General features: G+C 36.6%; 1 protein-coding gene across 1 annotated transcript in view; it reads left to right on the forward strand.

Annotated features, from left to right (window-relative positions):
* Malrd1 (MAM and LDL receptor class A domain containing 1) overlaps positions 1-21,479 on the forward strand; it is a 665,455-nt gene that overhangs the window by 89,985 nt on the left and 553,991 nt on the right. Inside the window, exons 7-10 of the mRNA XM_034509650.2 lie at positions 4,837-5,003; positions 11,243-11,335; positions 14,514-14,721; positions 21,247-21,393. Of these exons, the coding sequence (XP_034365541.1) occupies positions 4,837-5,003; positions 11,243-11,335; positions 14,514-14,721; positions 21,247-21,393 (615 nt within the window). The remainder of the gene's footprint in view (positions 1-4,836; positions 5,004-11,242; positions 11,336-14,513; positions 14,722-21,246; positions 21,394-21,479) is intronic.

The raw sequence follows: 21,479 nt of genomic DNA on the forward strand, positions 1-21,479 counted from the left end.
TTACAGACTTCTGTCTGCAAACATAGTACAGTATCATTAATAGTGTTAGGGGCTGGCTCTCTCCTATGGGATGGGTATCAAGTTGGGGCAGTCACTGGTTAGCCATTTGCATAATCTGTACTCCATTTTATCCCTGCATATCTTATAGGCATCGAAAATTTTGGTTTGAAGGTTTTATGAATGAGTTGGTGTCCCTCTCTCTCTCTACTGCAAATCTTGCCTTATCTACAGAAGGTGGCCACTTCAGTCTCCATATCCCTAACTGCTAGCAGTCTCATCTAGGATCACTCCCATAGATTCCTGGGAACCTCCCCCATCCTCGAACTCTAGCTACTCTCAGAGATGTCCCCCCAACTCTATCTCCCAGTCCTTTCCCCTTCCCCACACCTGATAACCCCAGAGATAATTTTTATAGGTAAAATATTTCCTCTCTGACTTTTGTTAGAGTTTTCAATTTTTTTCCTTAGTTGGAATTTTGTGTCTGTAGAGATTTTTTTCTAGTTTTATTATTTTTTTGTTTTGTTTTCTTGGTATTTATTTTGCCTTTTTTGGGCTATGATCTGTGATTTGGAGATAGTCTATTGCAATTGTTTCAAATATTGCTTTTATTGATTTTTTTTTTTTTTTTGGTTTTCTTCTTATACTCCTTTTCCATACTAATTTATTTTTGTTTAGGTATTAGAAGCACTATGAGTGGGCTCAAGCTCAGTGATTCTTCTCTTAACAGTTTATAGTTTACTAACAAAGCCTCTACAGACACTCGTGACTTCCACTACATTGATTTTTACTCTAGCATTATTACTTTCTGCTTCCTAAATGCTCCATCTCTCTGCCTGTGCTCCCTGTTCTAGTTTGCTGTCTGTGCTGTATAAGACACCATGACCAAAAGTAACCTGGGAAGGAAAGGATTTATTTGGATTTAAGTTACAGCCTGTCATCTAGGGAAGGTGGGGCAGGACCAGGCAGTAACCTGTAGCAAGGAGGAATGCTGTTCATATGGCTTGCTCAGATAACTTTCTTACACAGCGCAAGCCCAGTATGTAAGGATGGCATCACCGATAGTAGGCTGAGACCTCCAACATCAATTATTGATGAAGAAAAACCCCATAGGCATGACTCCAGGCAAATCTGATAGAGGCAATTTCTCAACTGAAAGTACTACTTCTTAGGCGTGTCTAGGTTTATTATAAGATGACACAAACTAATCAGCACATTATCTGTTTCTGTTACTTCAATTAGTGATGTTAGCATATCAGTTCTAGTTATATTAGGTTTCTAGCCTCATCATTCCAAGATTTCCTAACATGAGTATGTCTGGTTTGAATACTGTCTCTGATCTGTCAGTATGCCTTGTAGAGTTTTCCAAATATCAAACTCAAAATAATTTGATTTGATATATATATATATATATATATATATATATATATATATATATGAGTTTAAAAGTTGGAATTACTGAGTTTATCCCACTTATTGTTAGATAGCTTACTGTGTGCAGTAGCTGGTAATTTCTGAAGCTAATTTGTTTCAGTACCCTTGTTTTACCCTTTGCCTTTGGGATCATTTACAGATTAGTTTTTAAATAATATAGAGCTGTGCAATACAAGTACAGGAGCTCCAAGGTGGTTGCATGCTTTGAGGGAAGGGGAAATATTTACACTTCTATGGTTTGAGACTCAGTTTTCTATGGAGTTTGTACTTTTGCCTTGCGATTTTCAAAGAGATGCTGACCAATCTGTCTATGAGGACAGACAGGAAGGCTAAAGAGAGTTATATCTGCCCTTCCAACATGCTGCCAATGTAGAATGCTAGTAGTGATGGAAGTTGGATGCATCAGGATGATTCAAAGACATTTAAAATGGCTACTTTCCATCTTCACAGTTGCAACGTGTGGCTTTGGTACCTTGGGAATCTCTGTGTCCATTTCCTCTGCAGTTACAGGAAACAAACTGGATTCTGACCTCAGCCTCTTGCTGTAGCCATTAAAAGTTGTTGCCTTTTAGTTTATGCATCATTTTCTTGCTACCTTGATACAAGCACCAAATTTCAAGCCCCTTACATGTGGTTCAGAAATCAGAAGAGTTTCATAAGTTGTCTTCAGTGACATTGGCTTTCTTCTTTATCCTCCTTCAGTCTATCCTGCTTTCCCTCTGTTCTCCACTTGCACATTGCTTAGTGATTTTTGTCATGGCATTGCTTAGCTGCTCAGGACCTCCCTAGAATACTGAGGCAGATTTGAGGCTTCACTCTTCACAGACATTACTGGCATTTCTGCATCTCTGTGGTAAAGTTGCTGTTATATTTCCTTACTTCTGTTTGCCGAGAGCAATAGCTGTACCCTATAATACATGGAGCCTCATATGGGATCCCAGTGACCAACAACTAAAATGAAATAGCCCATGCTTGATACACAACATTTTATATGATACTTTATATACTTTTTAAAGTAGCTCTAGGAATATTAATTAACCTTCAGAGAATGGTTTCTTATATTACTTTTGTAAAATAGATAACAGGAATGTCTTTGTTCTTTGTATTATCAATATTATTGACTCAAGAACAGTCCAAATTTGTTTTAAATATGTGAAAATAAATTGACCATGATTTTGTTTACTACAAAATCTATAGGTGTAGCTAATAAGTGTATGTAGATAACTATTCCTTCCATAAGGGTTTAAAGAAAAACAGCATTTTAAATTGTATACTTGAAACTGTCAAGATTTTTTATGTGAAAACTAGAAAAGGATAGTGTAAAAGATGTGTAAGTCTGAGAAGAAAAAATAATAAATTTTTGAGCAAAGGAAAAAATGCACTGTGGCATTTAGAAGAAAATATTGGGCTAGCAAGATAGCTCCATCAGTCAAGTGCTTGCCTTTTGGGCCCCAGAATCAATGCAAACAAAGCCAGGTATGGTGGCATGCTGCCCAGGGGACTGAGAGAGGCAGTTCTCTGAGATGTTCTTCCTAGCAAGCCTTGCATAATTGACAAGACCTGGGTCCTGTCTCAGAATACATCATGTCTCATAAAAGAAGGTGGACAGTGACTGAGGAAGATGACTGATATTGTCCTCTGACCTCCATCTGTTCACACACATGTACTCACACCATGAAGATACATACACACATGGGCACACACATATCCACACTATAAATGTCAGGTGCAACACGATTGCCATCATGGCTGCATCATATAGTTTGGGCTGCGGGAGCTCCATCAACTGGAATAATATATATCTGGATTTCTAGTATACAGTTGGTGCTGCTATTTCTTGTATGCTCGTTTGTTTTGCCTTTTTCTATACCATAGTCTTCCTCAAATACAACGCTGGTAAAAAAAAAAATCTGAGAAAGGGATTGAGAGCATTACCAGAGAAGGAAATGGCTTTGATATCTATAGCAATAATGGCTATGGACAAATGAAACAAAGGATTCTGGATGTGGAGGCTGACAGCCTTAATTGTTCTTTGGGAAATCTTATCCAACTCATGATGATTGAGTTGTATCAGGAAATATTTGAATCAGGAAATGTTTTTGAGAAACATGAAGCTTTAGCAGAACACTGGTCCTGGGTCACTAAGGACAGTGATGTCCATAAAGAGTACAAGGGATAAGATAGAGAAAGAAATAGGTGGGTCTAATGGACTAGTGAGCAATGGTGAGAGCCCCCACTAGGCGATATATCTAATAATAGAAAATTTGATCCAGAAATATTATTGAGGGAAACTGGAAGGTTTATGTATAATAAAAAGATAAAGGATGGACAGAAAAATTTGGAACTCATGAGGAGGCTGTTGGAACTGACCTTCCTGGAAAGATTGAAACACACTGATTTGACTCTCTTGCATTGCTAGTCTAAGGAATTTAGGGTGCACATTATAAGAGATAGAATTTGAGCTTTTGAGGGAGCCCTGGGGAAGCTGCAAGAGGACTTAATATAGCATCTGGAAAAGAGTTTGAAATGCATTGTACAAATAGATATTTGAATGGGCTTAATAAAGAGATCTTTTGCAAATTTAGGATGTTAGAAATGTTAATATTATTTTGACCTGTTTAGCTCCTTTCTGTGTTCAGGCTAATGCTGTAACCTCATGTTTATGCCCAGATGACCTGTGATTTGGAGGTTTTTCAGGGAGTTAAAAGTTAATGTGTAACCTGCTTTAGCAGACATTGAACTGTGACTTTTTGTGTGCATTGTACTTTCTGGTGGCATAGTTCCATGGGGGTTTTCAGGAAAAATAATGGGCTTGAAAAAAATAATGAAAAGACCTTTGATTATGTATTATTGTATAACAAGGAAGTGTGTAACCAATAAAAGACTGAGGTGAACTACAAGAGAGAGAGAGAAAATGAGAGAGAGAGAGAGACAGAGAGAGAGACAGAGAGAGAGAGAGAGAGAGATCAACTTCAAGCTGTCTCCAAGCACAGCTTCAGAACAGAAATGAGTCACCTGTAAGCTTTCACCTGCATCCTTGCCTGAGACTCTGATTTCATGACGATCCAATCCTCCCATTCTCGAGAACTTCAAAAGGACTGAGACTGGTCTTCAGCATAGTATACTAACTTAATGGTGTCAAATTTTTAATCCACATGTTTCTTTTATAAAAATATTAAAATCCATTACTGAAGTTGCCATTAAACATTAACTTGAGAAATCAGGAGTGAGCTGACATGTGATATTAAAGCTTATCAGTAATTGGTGCAATCAATTTTTAGGTTTCCTATTCTTTAAAGTAAAATACTTTAAGCCTGGTTTTGAAAACCCCTTAATATTTTTGTTAAAAAAAATATAACCCACAACTTTTTTTTTCTAAATTCCTTCTCTTATCTTTACATTTAGGTTACTTTGTATGGATGAGGGCCAGTCGTGCATCTACTTCAGGACCCATAGAGAGCAGTGCATATTTAAACAGCTCTGTATGTCACTGTACGAATGGCAACTGCTATCTTCAGTTCTATTACACCATGGAAAACAGTGTCCTGAGAGTAAGGCTGTACAATGATAAGGTAAGAAAAAAGAGTGATGAATTAAAGTCCATTGAATATATGACATTTCTGACTTTACTCATTTGTCTTTTTAGTTGTCATTCATAGACATCAAACATTCTGTTTATTTTTACTCATGTGTATGTGTGTGTCTGCTTGTCTTCATGTGTGCCACATGTGTACAATGCCCTCAGAGGTCAGAGGAGGTATTGGGTCTCCTGTAGCTGAAGTTAAATGGTCATCAACCCTTTCCCTTCCACATGGTATTGGTAACTAATTACAGGACTTCTGCAAGAGCATAAAGTATTCTTTCTTTCTTTCTTTTTTTGTCTACTATAGATGAACACTGCTTCTGCTAAAGATGAAGAAACACACACATGCAGGCACACTGAGAGAAATCCTTCTACAAGACAGAGGGCTTGGGGGTGGTTTGTGGCCTTAAGAGGGTCTTGTTTCTCCAGTTCAGCATTCATCCATTTAAACAAAGAAAGGGAAGCTGATAAGCCCAAAACATTGGGTACAGAAGTTGAGCTCAAGTTTTGAACTTATTTGACCAGTCTAGACTGGTCATCTGCTGGAGGATGGGGTGGGGATACAAGGAAAGAAAAGTTCTTTGTCTCAAGTCATAAAGGTGAAAAAGTCAGAAAATGTGCCATCTCTCTTATCCAACTGTGGCTTCTTTCCCTATTTGTCTGCCTTCCAGGGATCTGTGTGACTCCTAGTTCCATGGTCTGGTCTCAGTGGTTCATTTAATTGCTGTCATGAATTCTGGTGTGCAGGTTGCAATTTCCCCAAGCTGACAAAGAGGAAAATATGGGAGGGAGTGGGGCAAGTTCCTCTAAGGAGGTTCCATCTCAGGAACAATGATAGAATTTAATAATGGTGAGGATCCAGAACATAAAATACTTATTTAACATGAGTGTGTGTCCTTGGAGTATGCTATGTGAGTTAGACTGTGTCTGTAGCACACAAAAACTGAGAGGGGTTTTTGGTTTTCTTGCCTACTCTCTTTCTGTAATAAGGGCCAAGACTGCCTCCCAATAATTTTCTCAACTATATCCTCAATAGGACTTATTGCAAGTACTCTGATTAATCATTGAACTATTTATACAGCACTAGATTTAGATATTCTTTTTTCTAGTTTTATTATACATTTTAAGAAAATTTGAGAAGTCAAATACTATCAATTTAAAAATACTTGTGACATATACATAAAAATTCAAAAGCTTAGAAATCATTTAAGACATAGGGGGTCTAACAGAAATATATATTTGAGATTATACATTGTTAACTCTGTTTTAGAGTTCTGATATAATCTATGTGAGATTTTATATCTACACATTAAAATCATAAGTATGATGAAAATAAATTCTTTGTTCTAATCAGTAAATACGGTTTTGAGGACTCATCGTTACCGAGTAAACACAAATGAGTTAAATTAGGTTTGAGTTGAATTAAACTGAGTTGAATTAAAATGCACACTGCTATATAGAATGAACATTATGTTTATCCCGGCGAGTGAAACAAATTTGTAACTTTCCAATCTAATGGAATGGAATTAGCTACAACTCATATTTCCATAATACACTCTAAAAATCTTAATTGTTATGGAGAGTCTACTTATTGATAGGAATAAAAAAAATCACAGGGAATAATTACAATCATCTAAAAATAAAAAACACATCAGAAAATCCAGCATTGGAGAGTCAGTAAGATTATGTAAACAAGTTTCCTTTGTTTCAGGATGCTTTGGATAAACCCAGTTGATAAACCCAATTTCCTCATAGTTTCAGTCTGACTAATGAATGAAAAAAAACATATTTGTCACATAGGCTTGTCTGGTGGCATAGAAAACCTGTCAGCAGCATTTTATTCTGTTCTTTTCCCTTCTGAAGTTTGATGTGTCAAGATAATTAATTTATCCTGAAAGATAAGAATGCTTTTTAGAAGGATTTTTGAGGATGGAGGAGGAATCCATTTTACCTAACCTTTGCTTTGCTTTTTGTACAGTTCTCATCATATCTGCTTTGTTTCCTTCTGTTTGCTCCTTGCAGAAATATTTTCAGAATTCCAAAACACTAAATTGTATGGGTACTGTTACAATATATGACAGACTGCTTTTCTTTGTTACTGTGATAAAATTTTACTAGTATTCTTTTTAAAATACAATACTTTCATTAGTCCTTAGAGAAATTCACACACACACACACACACACACACACAGTGATCATATTCATCCAACTGCCACTCAGCCCATCTTTTTCCCCAAAACTACTTCATGATTTTTTTTAAAGAGAGTATATCACAGCAAATGTTTGATTGTCTACCTCTTTTGTGTATATTTCACTTCACATATATTTTTTCATTATTTAAAACAATTTTTAACTCTAGCTTTTGCAATCATACTCTACTGTCTTCTTTAATGTTCCACAAGTCTTAGGTGTAAGGTTTGTGTTATAAATGTATTAATTGAGGACAGGTACCATATGATCGGGTGATCTTTGCTTTTTGTACATTGTGGATTTTTGTAATGATCTCTTTCTATTGAAAAAAGAAGCCTCTTTGATGAGAGGTAAGATCTGCACATTTCTATGTATACAAGGATATGCATCTAGGATACAGTTAGAGATTATACTGGTTAAGGACAACGCAGGTACTTGGCTAAATTTATAGAGCCAGGCATGAGTTACATCCTATTAAACTAGCCTGAAGAACAGATAGGTGATTGTTGATTATACCTAGGACATAAGTACCACTATTGCATCTTTTAGAATATCCTACCTTTCTGGTCATTATGGTTCATTGGCATTATAGTTGGACATAACTATTGATGACCTTTCTCCATTGGCAGCTTGCATGGCTCCTTCTTTAATGTGTCACTGAGACATATTTGCAATAATATGCTGGTATCCAATATTACTACATTTCTTCAATACATTTTAGTCAATTAAATTGGCTGTTTGGGAGATTGGCATAAATTAGCTTATTATATTTTCTGTAACATTAGCAACTTTCCTTATACATGGAAAAATATGCAAACAACACCTCACAATCCCCAAACCATTAGAATAGCACATTGTATGTGCTATTCTACCATTCATACTTCAGTAATCTTTCAGTTTTTCATTTTTTTCCCACTGACCAGGGAATAGCAAATACTTCTAGAATGGTCGTATTAAGTTCATATTATGGCTACAAATGCTTTAAAACTATGGAATCATTATATAGGATGGTAAATAATTTATCAACACTTATTTACACATGCAATGAGATGTTGGATTAAAGTGGGTCTCACATCTGCCTTGCCACCGGAGGGCCACTCTGAGAGGTGAGACACAGGAGTTGGACTGCACTAACCCCACACAGGCACCGGGTAGGTGTCTGACTATGTGAAGCCTAAGACCCCACTCTGGGTGTGGGGAAGCACAGTTTGAGGTTCCAGAGGCCACTGAACCTAGCTCAGAGCGGGGAGGGGGTTCCCCGGGCCTGTAGGGAGGCCTGGGGCCATCTGTTTCTCAGGCTGTTGGACACCCAGGCACCGCTGGAAGCCGCTGAAGAGTTGAGCACAAAGTGGGGGCCCACGGGTTGGACTGGTCTATGGCCGAAGGGGAGAGGGTGAGAAAGGGAGAGAAACTCAGGCTGCACCCCTCGGGGATGAGAGTTAATGGCTTGTCGCTTTGGTCCGGTCTGTTGGTTTGGTCCTGGGTGGCTGGCTTGGGTTGGTGGTCATCTGCAGGAGATTAGATGGTGGCTCTGTAGGTGAAAGCCTGTTTATTGTTCCCCAGGCTGATCCCAATGAAAAGAAATAGTCTATGGTTTTAAGATGTTTATTGTCATGGACAAAAGTAGATGAGAAACCATACTCTCCTTTATCAGGGTGGGCCTGAGGTTAAAAACCTTTTGTAGGGAGGAGGATCTGGAAAGGAAAGCTTAATTGGCTAAGTCCTTCTAGCCGTTAGGTGCCTCATTAAAATGGAGATCTATCTTGAGTCTCCATGACCTGTGGTCATGCCTTCTACCTGTGGAGTGGCTAGTAGGGGTGTTGCCCTTATGTGACTGAAAGACACAAATCTATGGAGGCCCCGTGTCAGGAGCCTGGTGTTCAGGAGTGTTGCAAAATGCCTACCGCCCCTTGCAGGGGACCCTGCAGGGACAATAGGGTTTCAAACCTAGCTCAACCAGAAACAAGGCTGCCATTCAGGGTACCAAAGTGAGATGTTATCATACATTTCAATAGAGATATCAATCATATATGCTTTATTTTTCAGGAGTATTTTAATCTACTCAAATTATCAGTGATGGATTTTTGAAAATCTCAGTATACATAATAATAAAAATGAACAGTATCTTTCTATTAGTGGCCTTGAAGCTATGCATGAAAAGACAAAAAAAATTGCCTGCAACTGACATATAATTGTCTAATTAATGTGGATTACCCTGAGACATCCGGGAGGGGCTTATCCTACCAAATGTATTTTTCTTTATAATTACTAGTGTTTTCAGACAGAAAAATCTCAAACTCATTGATAATATACTATTAAGTTAGTATATTGGAAAAGCATTCAAATTTTGAAAGAACTCTGCTCAGTTTATTTTATAAAACTAAATTAATTTACCTTCAAATAGATGAAAATCAATTAGTCATTCTGTGGAAGGCAAATTGTTTTAAATTATTTTTCTAAAATGATCATTGGGGGAATCAGTGGGTGTAATTTGCCATACACTGTCAGTAAAAGCATTTGTAGAAGAAGTGTGTTCATGCTAAGTAAGTGAAGTTATGTGGAAATAATTAGTGAGGAAATTTGCTGTAGGTCTTAATTTCTTATGACTAAATCATTTTAGTGTGACATGCAAGCTCTCCACTCTCACCACATAGTGAGTGTCTCTGCCCTGTGAAAATCTCAGAGGACTAGGTAAGAGTGAAAAAGGAGAAAAATTATATTTTATCATCTCTAAAAGATATTCTTAAATATTTGAGGCTTGGGAATCTGAGGTAAACAACAGAGGGTGCACTGCTCTTTAAGAAAGTCTTGGACATGGATGAGATGTGTAAAGGAAGGAGAAGCCTAACGGCTTGGAGCACTTGCCTCCTAGCATAAGATTTAAGAAGTAGATGTTTACTGTTTTTTTTTTCCTTCCTTTCATTTCATACTGGAAGCAATTGACAGAGCTCAGCCTAAGCCAATTCTGTCAGCCCTGTATCTGCACTAGAGGATTTCATGAAAAATCATGATTCCCTATATAATGAAAATCTGGTTTATTTTCTGCAGAGAATCATCAAAATATCTTGAATTCTTGCTAATATTTGAAGCAGCATAGAATTAATTCAAAGTGTGGAAGCATGGTCCTAAGATCACAGTGATCAGTACTATTAGCTCTGATATGCAGCATAGGATAGACTTTGTCTCAAGATCATAAGTCAAAACACATAGTAATAATTTGCTTCTCATTGCTAAAATAAATGATCATTATAGCACTCTAAGGGCTGATGGTTCTTAGGTAAAATTGGCAGAAGTGTCAAATACATGAATATACTCTTCAGACAATAATGGCGTTGTGTAGGAATTAGAATCAATTCTCTCATAAGTAAAAAAAAAAAAAAAACAAGATGGTTCTGCATATGCAGCTATGTATTTTATTGAGTCTTCTCTGAGGTTTCACAGTACTGTTGCACAATGTAATCAGACCAGCATTTAAGTTGGCAATTCTACCAGTTGTTTTTTTTTTTTTTTTTGAAGTTTTATTTCAAAAATGCAATTGCTCATTTTCTCTTAGCAAGGGAGAAAAAAAAAAGGAAGATATGTATTGGATGTGGTGAGTGTCTTCTGTGTGCATATATGAAAATTTCATACCAAGTCCTGTGCAACTAACATGAATTAATAAGTTGAAATGTTTAGACAGGGCCAATTTTGGATCAAAAGCTTTGTAGGTGGGTAGGTTTGTTGGACCCCAATACCTCCAATGGGGGTTCTGTCTGGCTACTGGAGGTGGTCTCTTCAGGTTCCATATTCCTACTGTTGGGCATTTTGGTGAAAGTCAAGCATATTGTTTATAGTTTTTATCCTACAGATATGATTACTTCTTTATTTTTCCTTCAAAAGTATTGTTTACCTCATTATTACCTGCAGAACGTTTCATTTCTTATGACTTAATAGCATAAAGATACCTAAACCTCACCAAAGTGTAGTTAGGGAAGCATGAATATAAACAGGACAGTGGAATTCTGGAAATTAGTAACATATTTCTATTTTAATTCAAAGGAAGAGAAAAGGACTTGGACATTCAATACATCAAATTACAACACATGGGTGAAAGCAGATGTGTTAATACCAGAAGACCTGAAGACATTTAAGGTATAAAAGCAAATAAAATTTTGTTAGAACTTAAATGTTTACTTTGTTAATAGATAACTTATCATCCATTGCTAAATTTAATTTCGAAAAGTAGACTTGTGTCTCTGGAGACAGACTTTATTTGTACTACCTTTGGTCCTTAACAGGGCAAGTTTTCTGTGAGCAGAGGAAATGCTAAGAGGGACCACTCTTGCTCAAGCCTTTTCCACTCTGCATCTGTTCTTGCATTGTGCTTTCCAGCTCCCAGCATTGACCCAGGCAAACAATTTCCACCATGATGTAGATAGATAGTAAACTACTATCTATACTATAATACACCTGAAATGTATAGAAGGGTTGATAGATGATCTCTTTATCAAACCGATGAGATTCTGTGTTGTATGTGGTCTATAGGCTCATGTTAAAAGTGTGAGTCTAAAGGATTGGCTGTATGTGTGATGTACAAATCTAGCTTTGTTTTATAGTCTTACTGTATTTATGCACCTCTCCTTAAATGAGGATGAATACCCATGGGGACCTTTACAACTGCATATGCTCTGAGTCTATAAGTATTGAAGCACAGTATTATTTTATATCAGTCTTAGATGTTGAGGTTTATATTACACTCTTTTGGGTTATTTTATAAGTTGATATTTATAGCCTCTGGAGGACATACTCAGTCCGTTTATTTTTTTTCTACACAATAGAATTGGTCTTGTAATTTGGCAGAAAGGTAAAATAAAACAAAAATTAAAGACTATATTTTGGAGTTATAAGTTTCTATGTGCATAGCAGATGAAACTAAAATATGAATTTGAAATAGCAGTATTTGGAGATCAAAGTTTAAACTCATCAATTTTGAAGGCTGAAATGAATCATATATCTGGTCTCTTGGTGCTCTGAAAAGATACAGCTGTTGGCCCAATAATGCATGTGCATATGCACTATTGATTATGGACGAATGATGTAACTGTGTGAATACATTTCTCACCATATGGGATTTGAAATGAGTATTATATCCTGAAGCAAAACTTTAAATGTATTTGCCATCTGATATTTGATCAAAAATAGTTTTTAAAATATTTATTTATTTTTTTACACTCCAGATTTTATTCCGTCCCCCCATCTACCCTCAGATTGTTCCACATCCCATACCTCCAACCACACCCCTGTCTTCAAGAGGCTGTTCCCACCCCTCATCCTCCACCACACCTGACCTCTAAACTCCCTGGGGCTTTCAGTCTATTGAAGGTTAGATACATCATCTCTCATTGAACACAGATCTGGCAGTCCTCTGTTGTATATGTGTTGGAGGCCTCATACCAGCTGGTGTATGCTGCCTTTTTGGTCTCCAGTGTTTTAGAGATCTCAAGGGGTCAAGATTAATTGAGACTGCTGGTCCTCCTACGGGGTTGCCCTCTTCCACAGTTTATTTCAGCCTTTCTTTAATTCAACCACAGGGGTCAGCAGCTTCTATCCATTGGTTAGGTGCAATGGTGTCTTTGAAAATATAAACATCCGTGCAGAAAACCTAAATTGGGTGAGGCTGAATGGGGTCTACCTGTATTATGATTATTTTCATAGATCTTTTGTATAAAGTTCTGTAATGTTCTACTGAAATAGTAATCGAGATTCTCTAGAGGAATAAATTGTCTTTTGTTGTGTGACTTTTCCTGGGGAGGGGGACCTACTTTTCCTAGAAGGAACCAGTACCAATGACAAGAGAGACTAGTAAAGATTTCACCAAAGTAAACTTGACAGATCAATTGGACTGATTTAGAAGAATGTGGAGGGGGCTGGATGGGGTGGAGAGATGGCTCAGCAGGTAAAAGCCTTGGCTGTTCTTCTAGAGGTCCCGAGTTCAATTCCCAGCAACCACATGGTGGCTCACAACCATATGTAATGGAATCTGATGCCCTCTTCTGGTGTGTCTGAAGAGAGATGGTATACTCACATACATAAAATAAATAAATAATTCTTTTTAAAGAAAAGAAAATTGTGGAGGAAAGCTGACTCACAGGAGTAAGGATATCATACATGCAGCCAGCCTGCATTCCCCAAAGCCAAGCCAGGGTAGGTGAGAGAGCACACAAAATCTTGACTGTGAGAGTGGTCTCCAGGACTGGCAGGCAGAATAACTCTCACAGGCCACTCTGCCAGTAATAGAGTCACTTCACCCTGGCAGCTGGTCACTGATTTTATAATCTCATGAAAAGAGGGATTTATAATCTTGTGGATTTTGTGTTGGCTCTCCCAGACTTCTGAGGTTTACTTCCTGGGTCTTTGAAGCCTTCTTTTCTCATCCAAAAGAGAATGCTACAGTTCCGAAAACCTTGCTGCATAGCCCGTGTCAATACCTGTAAGCGCACCGAACACTTGAAACAGAGCTAATGTGACTCGGAAATTGGATTCTCATCTGATTTCAATCCACTTAAACTACTCACAGGTAGCTAGTGGCTACTGAATTGGACAGAGGGAAATTGGTTGCCATCCAGTGAGCTGTTTCTGGTACATTCTCATGCAGTTCATTAACCATTGTTCTTGGTAGAACTTTGGGCACTCCTTAATGCATTGACTTCGTTCTGCAATCAGATGGCAATGAAAAATAGAGCCACTTACTAACACTGTGTATCTCTAAAGAAGCCAGGAGATCAATGAAACAAAATGGGATTTGTCCCTTTAATTAGTGATTGGCGATACATTGCTTTTGGAAAACACTTTTCTGTGAGTGTAATTTTTTAGTGCTCGTTCTCTTCAAATCTTTAATTCTTAACTGTGCTTCTTGTCCTTTTCTGATATTTCTCTATAAGTTTTCAAGCATTAATTTTAGTAGTTTTCTAAAACAGATACAGTTAGAGCTCTATAGAATTAATAATGTTTTCTGTTTGAAAATAAAAAAGTGAACTCTAAAGATGATACTTGAATAACAAGTTTGCAATACAAGTTGTATGGGCATATGCACGGTTAAATGGATCTTTGTTTCTTTTTGATTGGCTTCTCAGAGACCTGCATGGACCCATTGTGCTTATTAACCTTAGGAATGTAGATTAGATTTGTCAAACAGTAACTTTGTCATTAGTTGCATTTGCCTATATTTAAAAGAGTGTTTTCTTCAGTGATTTATTTCTATGACCCTTCTTCAATTTTCCCCCTTTTTGTTATTTTATGGGTATAAATTCATCATATTTTTTTCATAAAGGTTGTTTTTGAAGGCACAGTTTTGAGTGAGAAAAGTTTCATTGGAATTGATCAGCTATTAGTCTACAACTGTGGACAGACCTACTCCCAGCAGCTTTGTTCTGTAAATGAATACACTCGTGCCAGTGGACAGTGTCTTACTCACTCTTTAATCTGCGACTCTGGAATGGACCACTCCAATGGGATTGATGAAGACTCTGAGGCTTGTGGTAAGTCAACTCCTACTGGAATTGTTTACCTGCTTTCATTCATGACTGTGGGACTTTAGGGTCTTAGGCTACCTTGGGGAACATCTAATTTCTTTGCCATAACATGAAATTGTGTTCTCACTCTGAAACTCTTATTAGAATATTCCTTTGATAACCTCTCTGTGAATTTAACTCTTGGTGTTTGCTGTTAAAATAACTAAACACTCTGCTTTGTTCTTCAAGTGAATTGTTATTATTGATGTTATGTGTGTGCTTGTGTTGTGTGTTAATGTGTGGGTGTACACATGTGAATGTATGCACACATGTATACGTTAAAGAAGAAAAAGCCTGTGAGAAAAATCGTGCTAACTTTCTTCATGGATATATTGTAGAATGGTAACACAAAGTTAAATATGTTGTGTTTTCCCCTCTAAGTAATTATCTTGGAAATTGATGAGGGAGAATAAGAAGGACAGGGGGTATCACTGATTCCCCTTTAGCCATAGTGACTGTAGAAGCCACATCCAGCCATCTGTCATCTTCAGGAAAGCCACACTTGGCCAACACCTTCCCTCCAGACCTGATATGAAGTACTTCTGACAGGAAAAATCCTGCAATGATTGAAACCTCATCATATTTCAATGCAAATGGAATTTACATTAGAAGCCACATGGCAGTTCTCATATTAGGTTGCTTAGCAACTAAGATTCATGGGATGTTTTTTAGAAACTATAAGTTCTAAGCCAATAAATGAATCTGTTTTCTGCATTACAAATCAGGAGCTTTTAAAACATATTAAATTTTGACATTTATTTTCCTGTAATGTTTTATACTCATGAGTTATTTTGTTATGTAGGGGGAAATATTGCAATAAGAGAAATGCCACCCTGTAATGCAAAGATCTTTGCACAGCATGCTTTTCTTGGTGTTCTAGTGAAGACTTTATTAAAAACATTGGAATATCAGGAGAAGAAAATGGGAATACAAAAGAATACTCCCAGGTGGGCCTGATTATATACAGAAGTCCAATTAATACCTCCAGCAACCTGCTTTAAGCATATAATCTTCTAACCAGTGGGATCTCAGTGGGGTTTGTACTTACCTTTCTTTTCTATTCAAAGAGAGTAAAGAGAATTTATTTTCTGTAATGTATGTGAGAGTCATTTCTATGATTTATTTAAATATTTTTATAGATAACTTAATTCATTTATTTTTAGGAAATGAATGCATATTTCTTAAAAGCTTCTATTATTTTTAATTTGAAAGACTGAGAGAAAGTATGTGCTTTTTTAATTGTTCATTTGGAATCTTGGCTTCTTCTATTGTTTCCCCTGTGGTAAATGACTCTTGGCCACCCCCAACACTTTACGGGGAATCCTAAATCAAATAAATCCCTGGAACATTAGATGATCTTTTAATTTTGTAATTTTTTGTTTGCTGATATGTCATGAAATATTTGTCTATAATTTTTCTAATGTAGTCCATCTCAGACTATTCTGTTAGTTCCTTTATGTTAATAGAAGGACAGATCTCCATTCTTATCAACAAATATTGCTACTTACTAGCCTTAATTTTTTCCAAATATTTTAAGCTCATTAGTTCAACAAAAATTTGTCATGCTTGGTTGAGATCCACTTGACAGAATGATATACTAAAGGTATATAGTCATATTATGCACACACATATATACACACACATACATACATATTCATGTATGTCAAGTTTACTATATTGTGTAAATATTTTTATGGATACTTTGTTAGTTCTTCATTGTCAACTGGGCTGGATATAAAATCCCATGGGAGATTGATTAGAGTTTCCCCAGAACAGGTAATCTGAGGAACAAAAACCACTTTGAATGTCAATGGCACCATCTCATAGGAAGAGGCAAAAGGGATGGAATAAAAAGAGAAAGCCAGAAGTCTTCCCTTCAACTGCTTCTCAGGGAACAGCTAGAGATTCTTCATCTTGAGTAAGAGAAGTAGCAGGTATATGGAAAGCACCATTGGGTTTTCTGGTGTTTTGCTTTTCTCCCGTACACTATGGACATGAACAGCAAATTCATCCTGAAACTGATTCAAAAAGACAGAACCATGGGTCCAATACCAGCCCTATGGAACCAAATCATGCATTGTAGCATGGCTTTGCAAACTGTCTTACAAAGATATTTCTAAAAAGGAAGACAGCTCAGGGAAGAATACACGATATATCAAAAGCAGTGGACAAAGTAAAGGCTTTAAAGGACTTGGTGGTCTCCCACAAAAGAGGCCCACAAGCCCTCGCTATTTACAACACCTAAAAGTGCCATTATAGGACAGAGCAGAGGTTTGTCAGTCATTGCGATCTTGGATAAAGCAAACACAGGGAATATTCCATTGTATTTGCATCCCACATTCATTGTAACCTTATGCATAATAGCCATAATAAAACAATTTAATCCACTGTCAATTAATAAATAGATTTAAAATGATATGAGGCTTGTGTAAAGTTTACTGAGGAATAAAAACAAAGGAATAGCTAATATGTGTAACAAGAGAGGGCTCTGCTAAGTGAAAGGAGACAGAAAAGGAAAGTGTATAGTGTGTGACTGCAACTGTACATGTAATGGAATGGGTCATTCTGAGAGCATCAAGAAAATAAGTGTTCCTGAGGGTTCAGGGATAGGCCACAGATCTCATTGATAAGATGATCCCGTTACAGAAGGGCCACTACACCTACTGATAGTGGTGACCTGAAATTCACTAAAAGAATGAGAGTAGATTAGTATGTTCTTAATACTCAGACAATTTCACAAATGACAATTAGGAAAGGGGCATGTGTGTTACCGCCCTTGTTTATCATAAGCACCTTGCAATATATACATGTAACAAATCATCATGTTGCACATTTTACAATATTCAAATTTATTCATCCATTATGCATCAGTATGCTTCCATACATATTTAACTATAGTATCATATGGGTACAGGAAAAGATATTTATTGTGACAGGTGAGAAACACATCCAGCTCTGTTACCTTCTTTCCTCCACTTAACTTCTCTCCCTTCCCTTTCTCTGGCCTTCTTTCTTTTGCTTTCTTCCTCTTTCTTTACCTTCCTCTTCCTTTCTCTTCTCCTTCATCTTCCTTTCATTATCTCTTTTATTTATATTAAATTTTCTAAAATTTTCTATAAAATTTATTGAAATATGATGTGTGTTGAACATATGCTAAGAGAGTAAGCAGATTCTGAAGCAACTGTCTCGTAAAATATATTAATTTTGAGACACATTCTGCATAGTCATACTCTGCAAAGTAAAAAAAAAAAAAGTCAGACTTAGAGGAGTCAATTTTATGTGGCTCCCACTTGATGAGATGGAACCTCACTAGACTTGTGAGATTCCTAGACATAGAAAACTGAGGTGGAGAAGGGACAGTTGAAGCTGTTTTTGTGTGGACACAGAGCTCTGGGAATGTACAGCAGTTTTCCTTTCTCAACAGTAGACACATGGTTAATGCTTCCTAACCTTGTAGTTGAAATTATCAAGAAAGTATCTAGTCAAGTCTATCCTATTAAACTTCACACATATATTTATTTACATTATTTTTTTAAGTAATAGCACACATGTTTATATTTATAGAGTGTTCTCAAAATGATAGAAGAATACACAGATCTGTTTTGAAACCAAAACAAGCTGGGAAATTTGTCTGGAGGAAGTGTTTTGTTTTATCTGTAGAGTATTTAAGACAGTGTTAATGTGCCTGCTTATAATTCTATGGCTATGGAGACTGTGGCAATTTTGAGATGAACCTGTGCCATCTTACAACATAGTAAATGAATTAATAAAATGCTAATATGAATTATGAATATTTGAGAAGTTAAATATAATACTTAAGTGGATGACATGTAGACTATGGATCTTGACCCATGAATTTTGTTTTACTATTGTATTGTCTCTAGAGGTTTTTCAATTTTAAATATTGCTAGGTACTAAGAACCATGCGAGGAAGACGTATGCTATACTTAACTGTATATGACATTCAGAGGAATGGTCCATGTGGGTTTCATAAACGCCAACTACATATTCATAATCTATTCTTATTAGCATCCAGTATACAGTCATTAAATAAGATGTTGCCATCAACTCCCATACAAGATGTCTCCTTATATTATGAAGAGCTGAACTAAAAGATTCACAAATATTTTACTTTTATGATCTATATATTTTACCAATGAAATTTTTCTTGTGCCCATAATATACCACAGTTAAATATTTAAGAGAAAGCTTTATTACTCTAACAAATTAAGTTGGAGAGAAATTTCTTTGAAACTTTGAACAGTATCGGGCATCATTTGGAGGTAGTGAAATGTACCCTGTAATTACAGCAAGTTGATAGTAAACAAATAGTCAAAATTACTGTTTAAAATTAACATAATTTATTATAACAGAGATATATTCTTTCAACTTTACAGATGTGTAACATTTTCCACACTAAGTATGACAAATTGTCAGTATTTCTTTGACCTTACTTTCTTCTGATATTTTAAATGGTTTGTTAATTATTATTATTTATTATTTTTTTATGTATTATAGTTTTGTCTGCATATCTGTTTGTGTCACAGTGTCAGATCCCCTGGAATGAGAGTTACAGACAGTTGTGATTTACCATTTGGGTGTTGGGAATTAAACACAAGTTCCTCTGAAACAGCAGCCAGTGCTCTTAACCTCTAAGCGATCTCTCTCACACTACTTCTGGTATTTATTACTTCACCTGAAAGTTATTGAATTACATAAGAGGAATATTATTAATGAAAAACCTCAACTTAAGGGGCTTTAATCAGGTTTTATACTATACAGCAACTAAGGCATAAAATATTTAGTTTTGCAAAAATCCATTCCTTCAAAATGTAGTAGAACAAGTATCATCAATAAAAACACCCACATAGTTCACCATGTTTTCATGTTGCTTTCCCAAATCTTAATGGTGATGGATTCTAAAATTTAATTTTAATTTTCAAAGAGCAGCTCATGTTTAGTGTTCTGTGGAAGGGACTATAGCTGATATAGCTTATTTTTATTTATGTATTTATTTTGTCTGTGTTTAGTGTGTTTGTGTATGTATGTGTTCCTGTGTTTGTGCCTGCAGATACTTATGCATATGCGGAAACTGAAGATTCAAATGATGTGTTTACCTCTATTACTATATACCTAGTTTTCTTATTTTGTTTGTATACAAACTTAGTTTAAGACAAACTATAACGTCAACCTCTGGATGGACTTTGAAAGACATGTTGAAGTTCTCTGGCTTTTTTTAAAAATCAACATCCTAATGCTATCAAAACACAAAACACAACTTCTCTTTTTTGGATGCAGTGTCTTTTCATTGGACCTGGAGCTCACTGAATGGCTAGACTAGCCAGCTCCATGGATATGCCTTCTTCTACTTGGCTAGGGCTGGGATCAGAGAGGCATGCTGCTGCTGCTATACCTGCCTTTTATGTTTGTGGATATCCAAACCAAAGTCCTCATGCTTGCACGACAAGTGCTTTACCCACTGAGCCATCTCTGTAACCCAACATTTTAACTGATAAAACATTTGGATGATAAAAGGCCTGATTCCAAATATTTTCCCACAGACAACTGCAACATTCATATAGCCCAATGTCATTTTCATCTTGAAAATTTGTACCCTTTTAGTTGCTCAAAGGTTTGGGGATGCAGGCATCATAAGGAGCACGCCTTTTCCCACACACTGCCTTGCAAGTAAGTAGTATGATTGCGCTAAGTAACTGCCAGCTGCTAAGATGAGAATCATTTATAGGGACTTGATTCCTTTGTGCAACAATATGTAATTCATTGTCCCTAAATGGTAATATTTAAGATGTAACTGAATTAGGGAAAGTAAGAGGATAATGAGACCTATTAATTATGATGCTCAGGCAATAGACATAAAATGCAAGCGATTCTGGACCAAGCCAGAGATGTCATTACTTTATAGTAGGAAATGTCTGTTTTAGGGGAAGTATCCCTATGGCTTGGGAGATCTCCTGGGAATACATGAAAAGGTTTAGGCTGCAGCCAAGACTTGAGAATTTTACAGTACATCTTTGAGATCAAGTTTATATTTTATGTCTTATTTTTACACTTCACTTCCTGACTTAGAAGTGACATGAGGTGATCTACAGCCAACTAAGCTCACAGAGGATGGCCAGAAAACATTTTGGGAATGGGTAAGGAACCATATCAAGTTTATAGGACTTTATGATTCTGTCAATAAACAGAATAGACTCTCATTTGAAGAGTTACTTTTACTTTATATCAATAACCATACCTGCTAAACTATCTGTTCAGAGCGCAGGCACGGAAAGCATATCCAGGAGAAATGGGTTTCAGGTGAGAGAGGGGAGTAAATACACTACTTTGTTACATTAATTTATGTAAGTTTCGTTTAACTATCTTGTATTTGATTTGTTTTCATTCAGGGAGAATTCCGTTTAAAAGCGAAAATATTGCTTGTAATGACAAACCTGTCATCATATATATCTGTGTTTCCTTCACACATAACAGCAAGTCACCTGACCTGGGACTTTGAGTCTGGTTTCTGTGGCTGGGATCCATTTCCCACAGAAGATTTCCACTGGGAGGTGATGGGAGGCCTGAGCAGTGGAGAGCACCTGTTTCTTGAGGCTGATCACACACTGAGCACAAGCCAAGGTAGGGCATTTTCTCTTTTAAAAGCATTTCTATTCGTGTCGAAATATAGAAGCACTGTATTTCTGTTTTCATTTACAGACTAAATG

The sequence above is a fragment of the Arvicanthis niloticus genome, chromosome 8, assembly GCF_011762505.2.
Source record: "Arvicanthis niloticus isolate mArvNil1 chromosome 8, mArvNil1.pat.X, whole genome shotgun sequence".
Lineage (NCBI taxonomy): Eukaryota > Metazoa > Chordata > Mammalia > Rodentia > Muridae > Arvicanthis > Arvicanthis niloticus.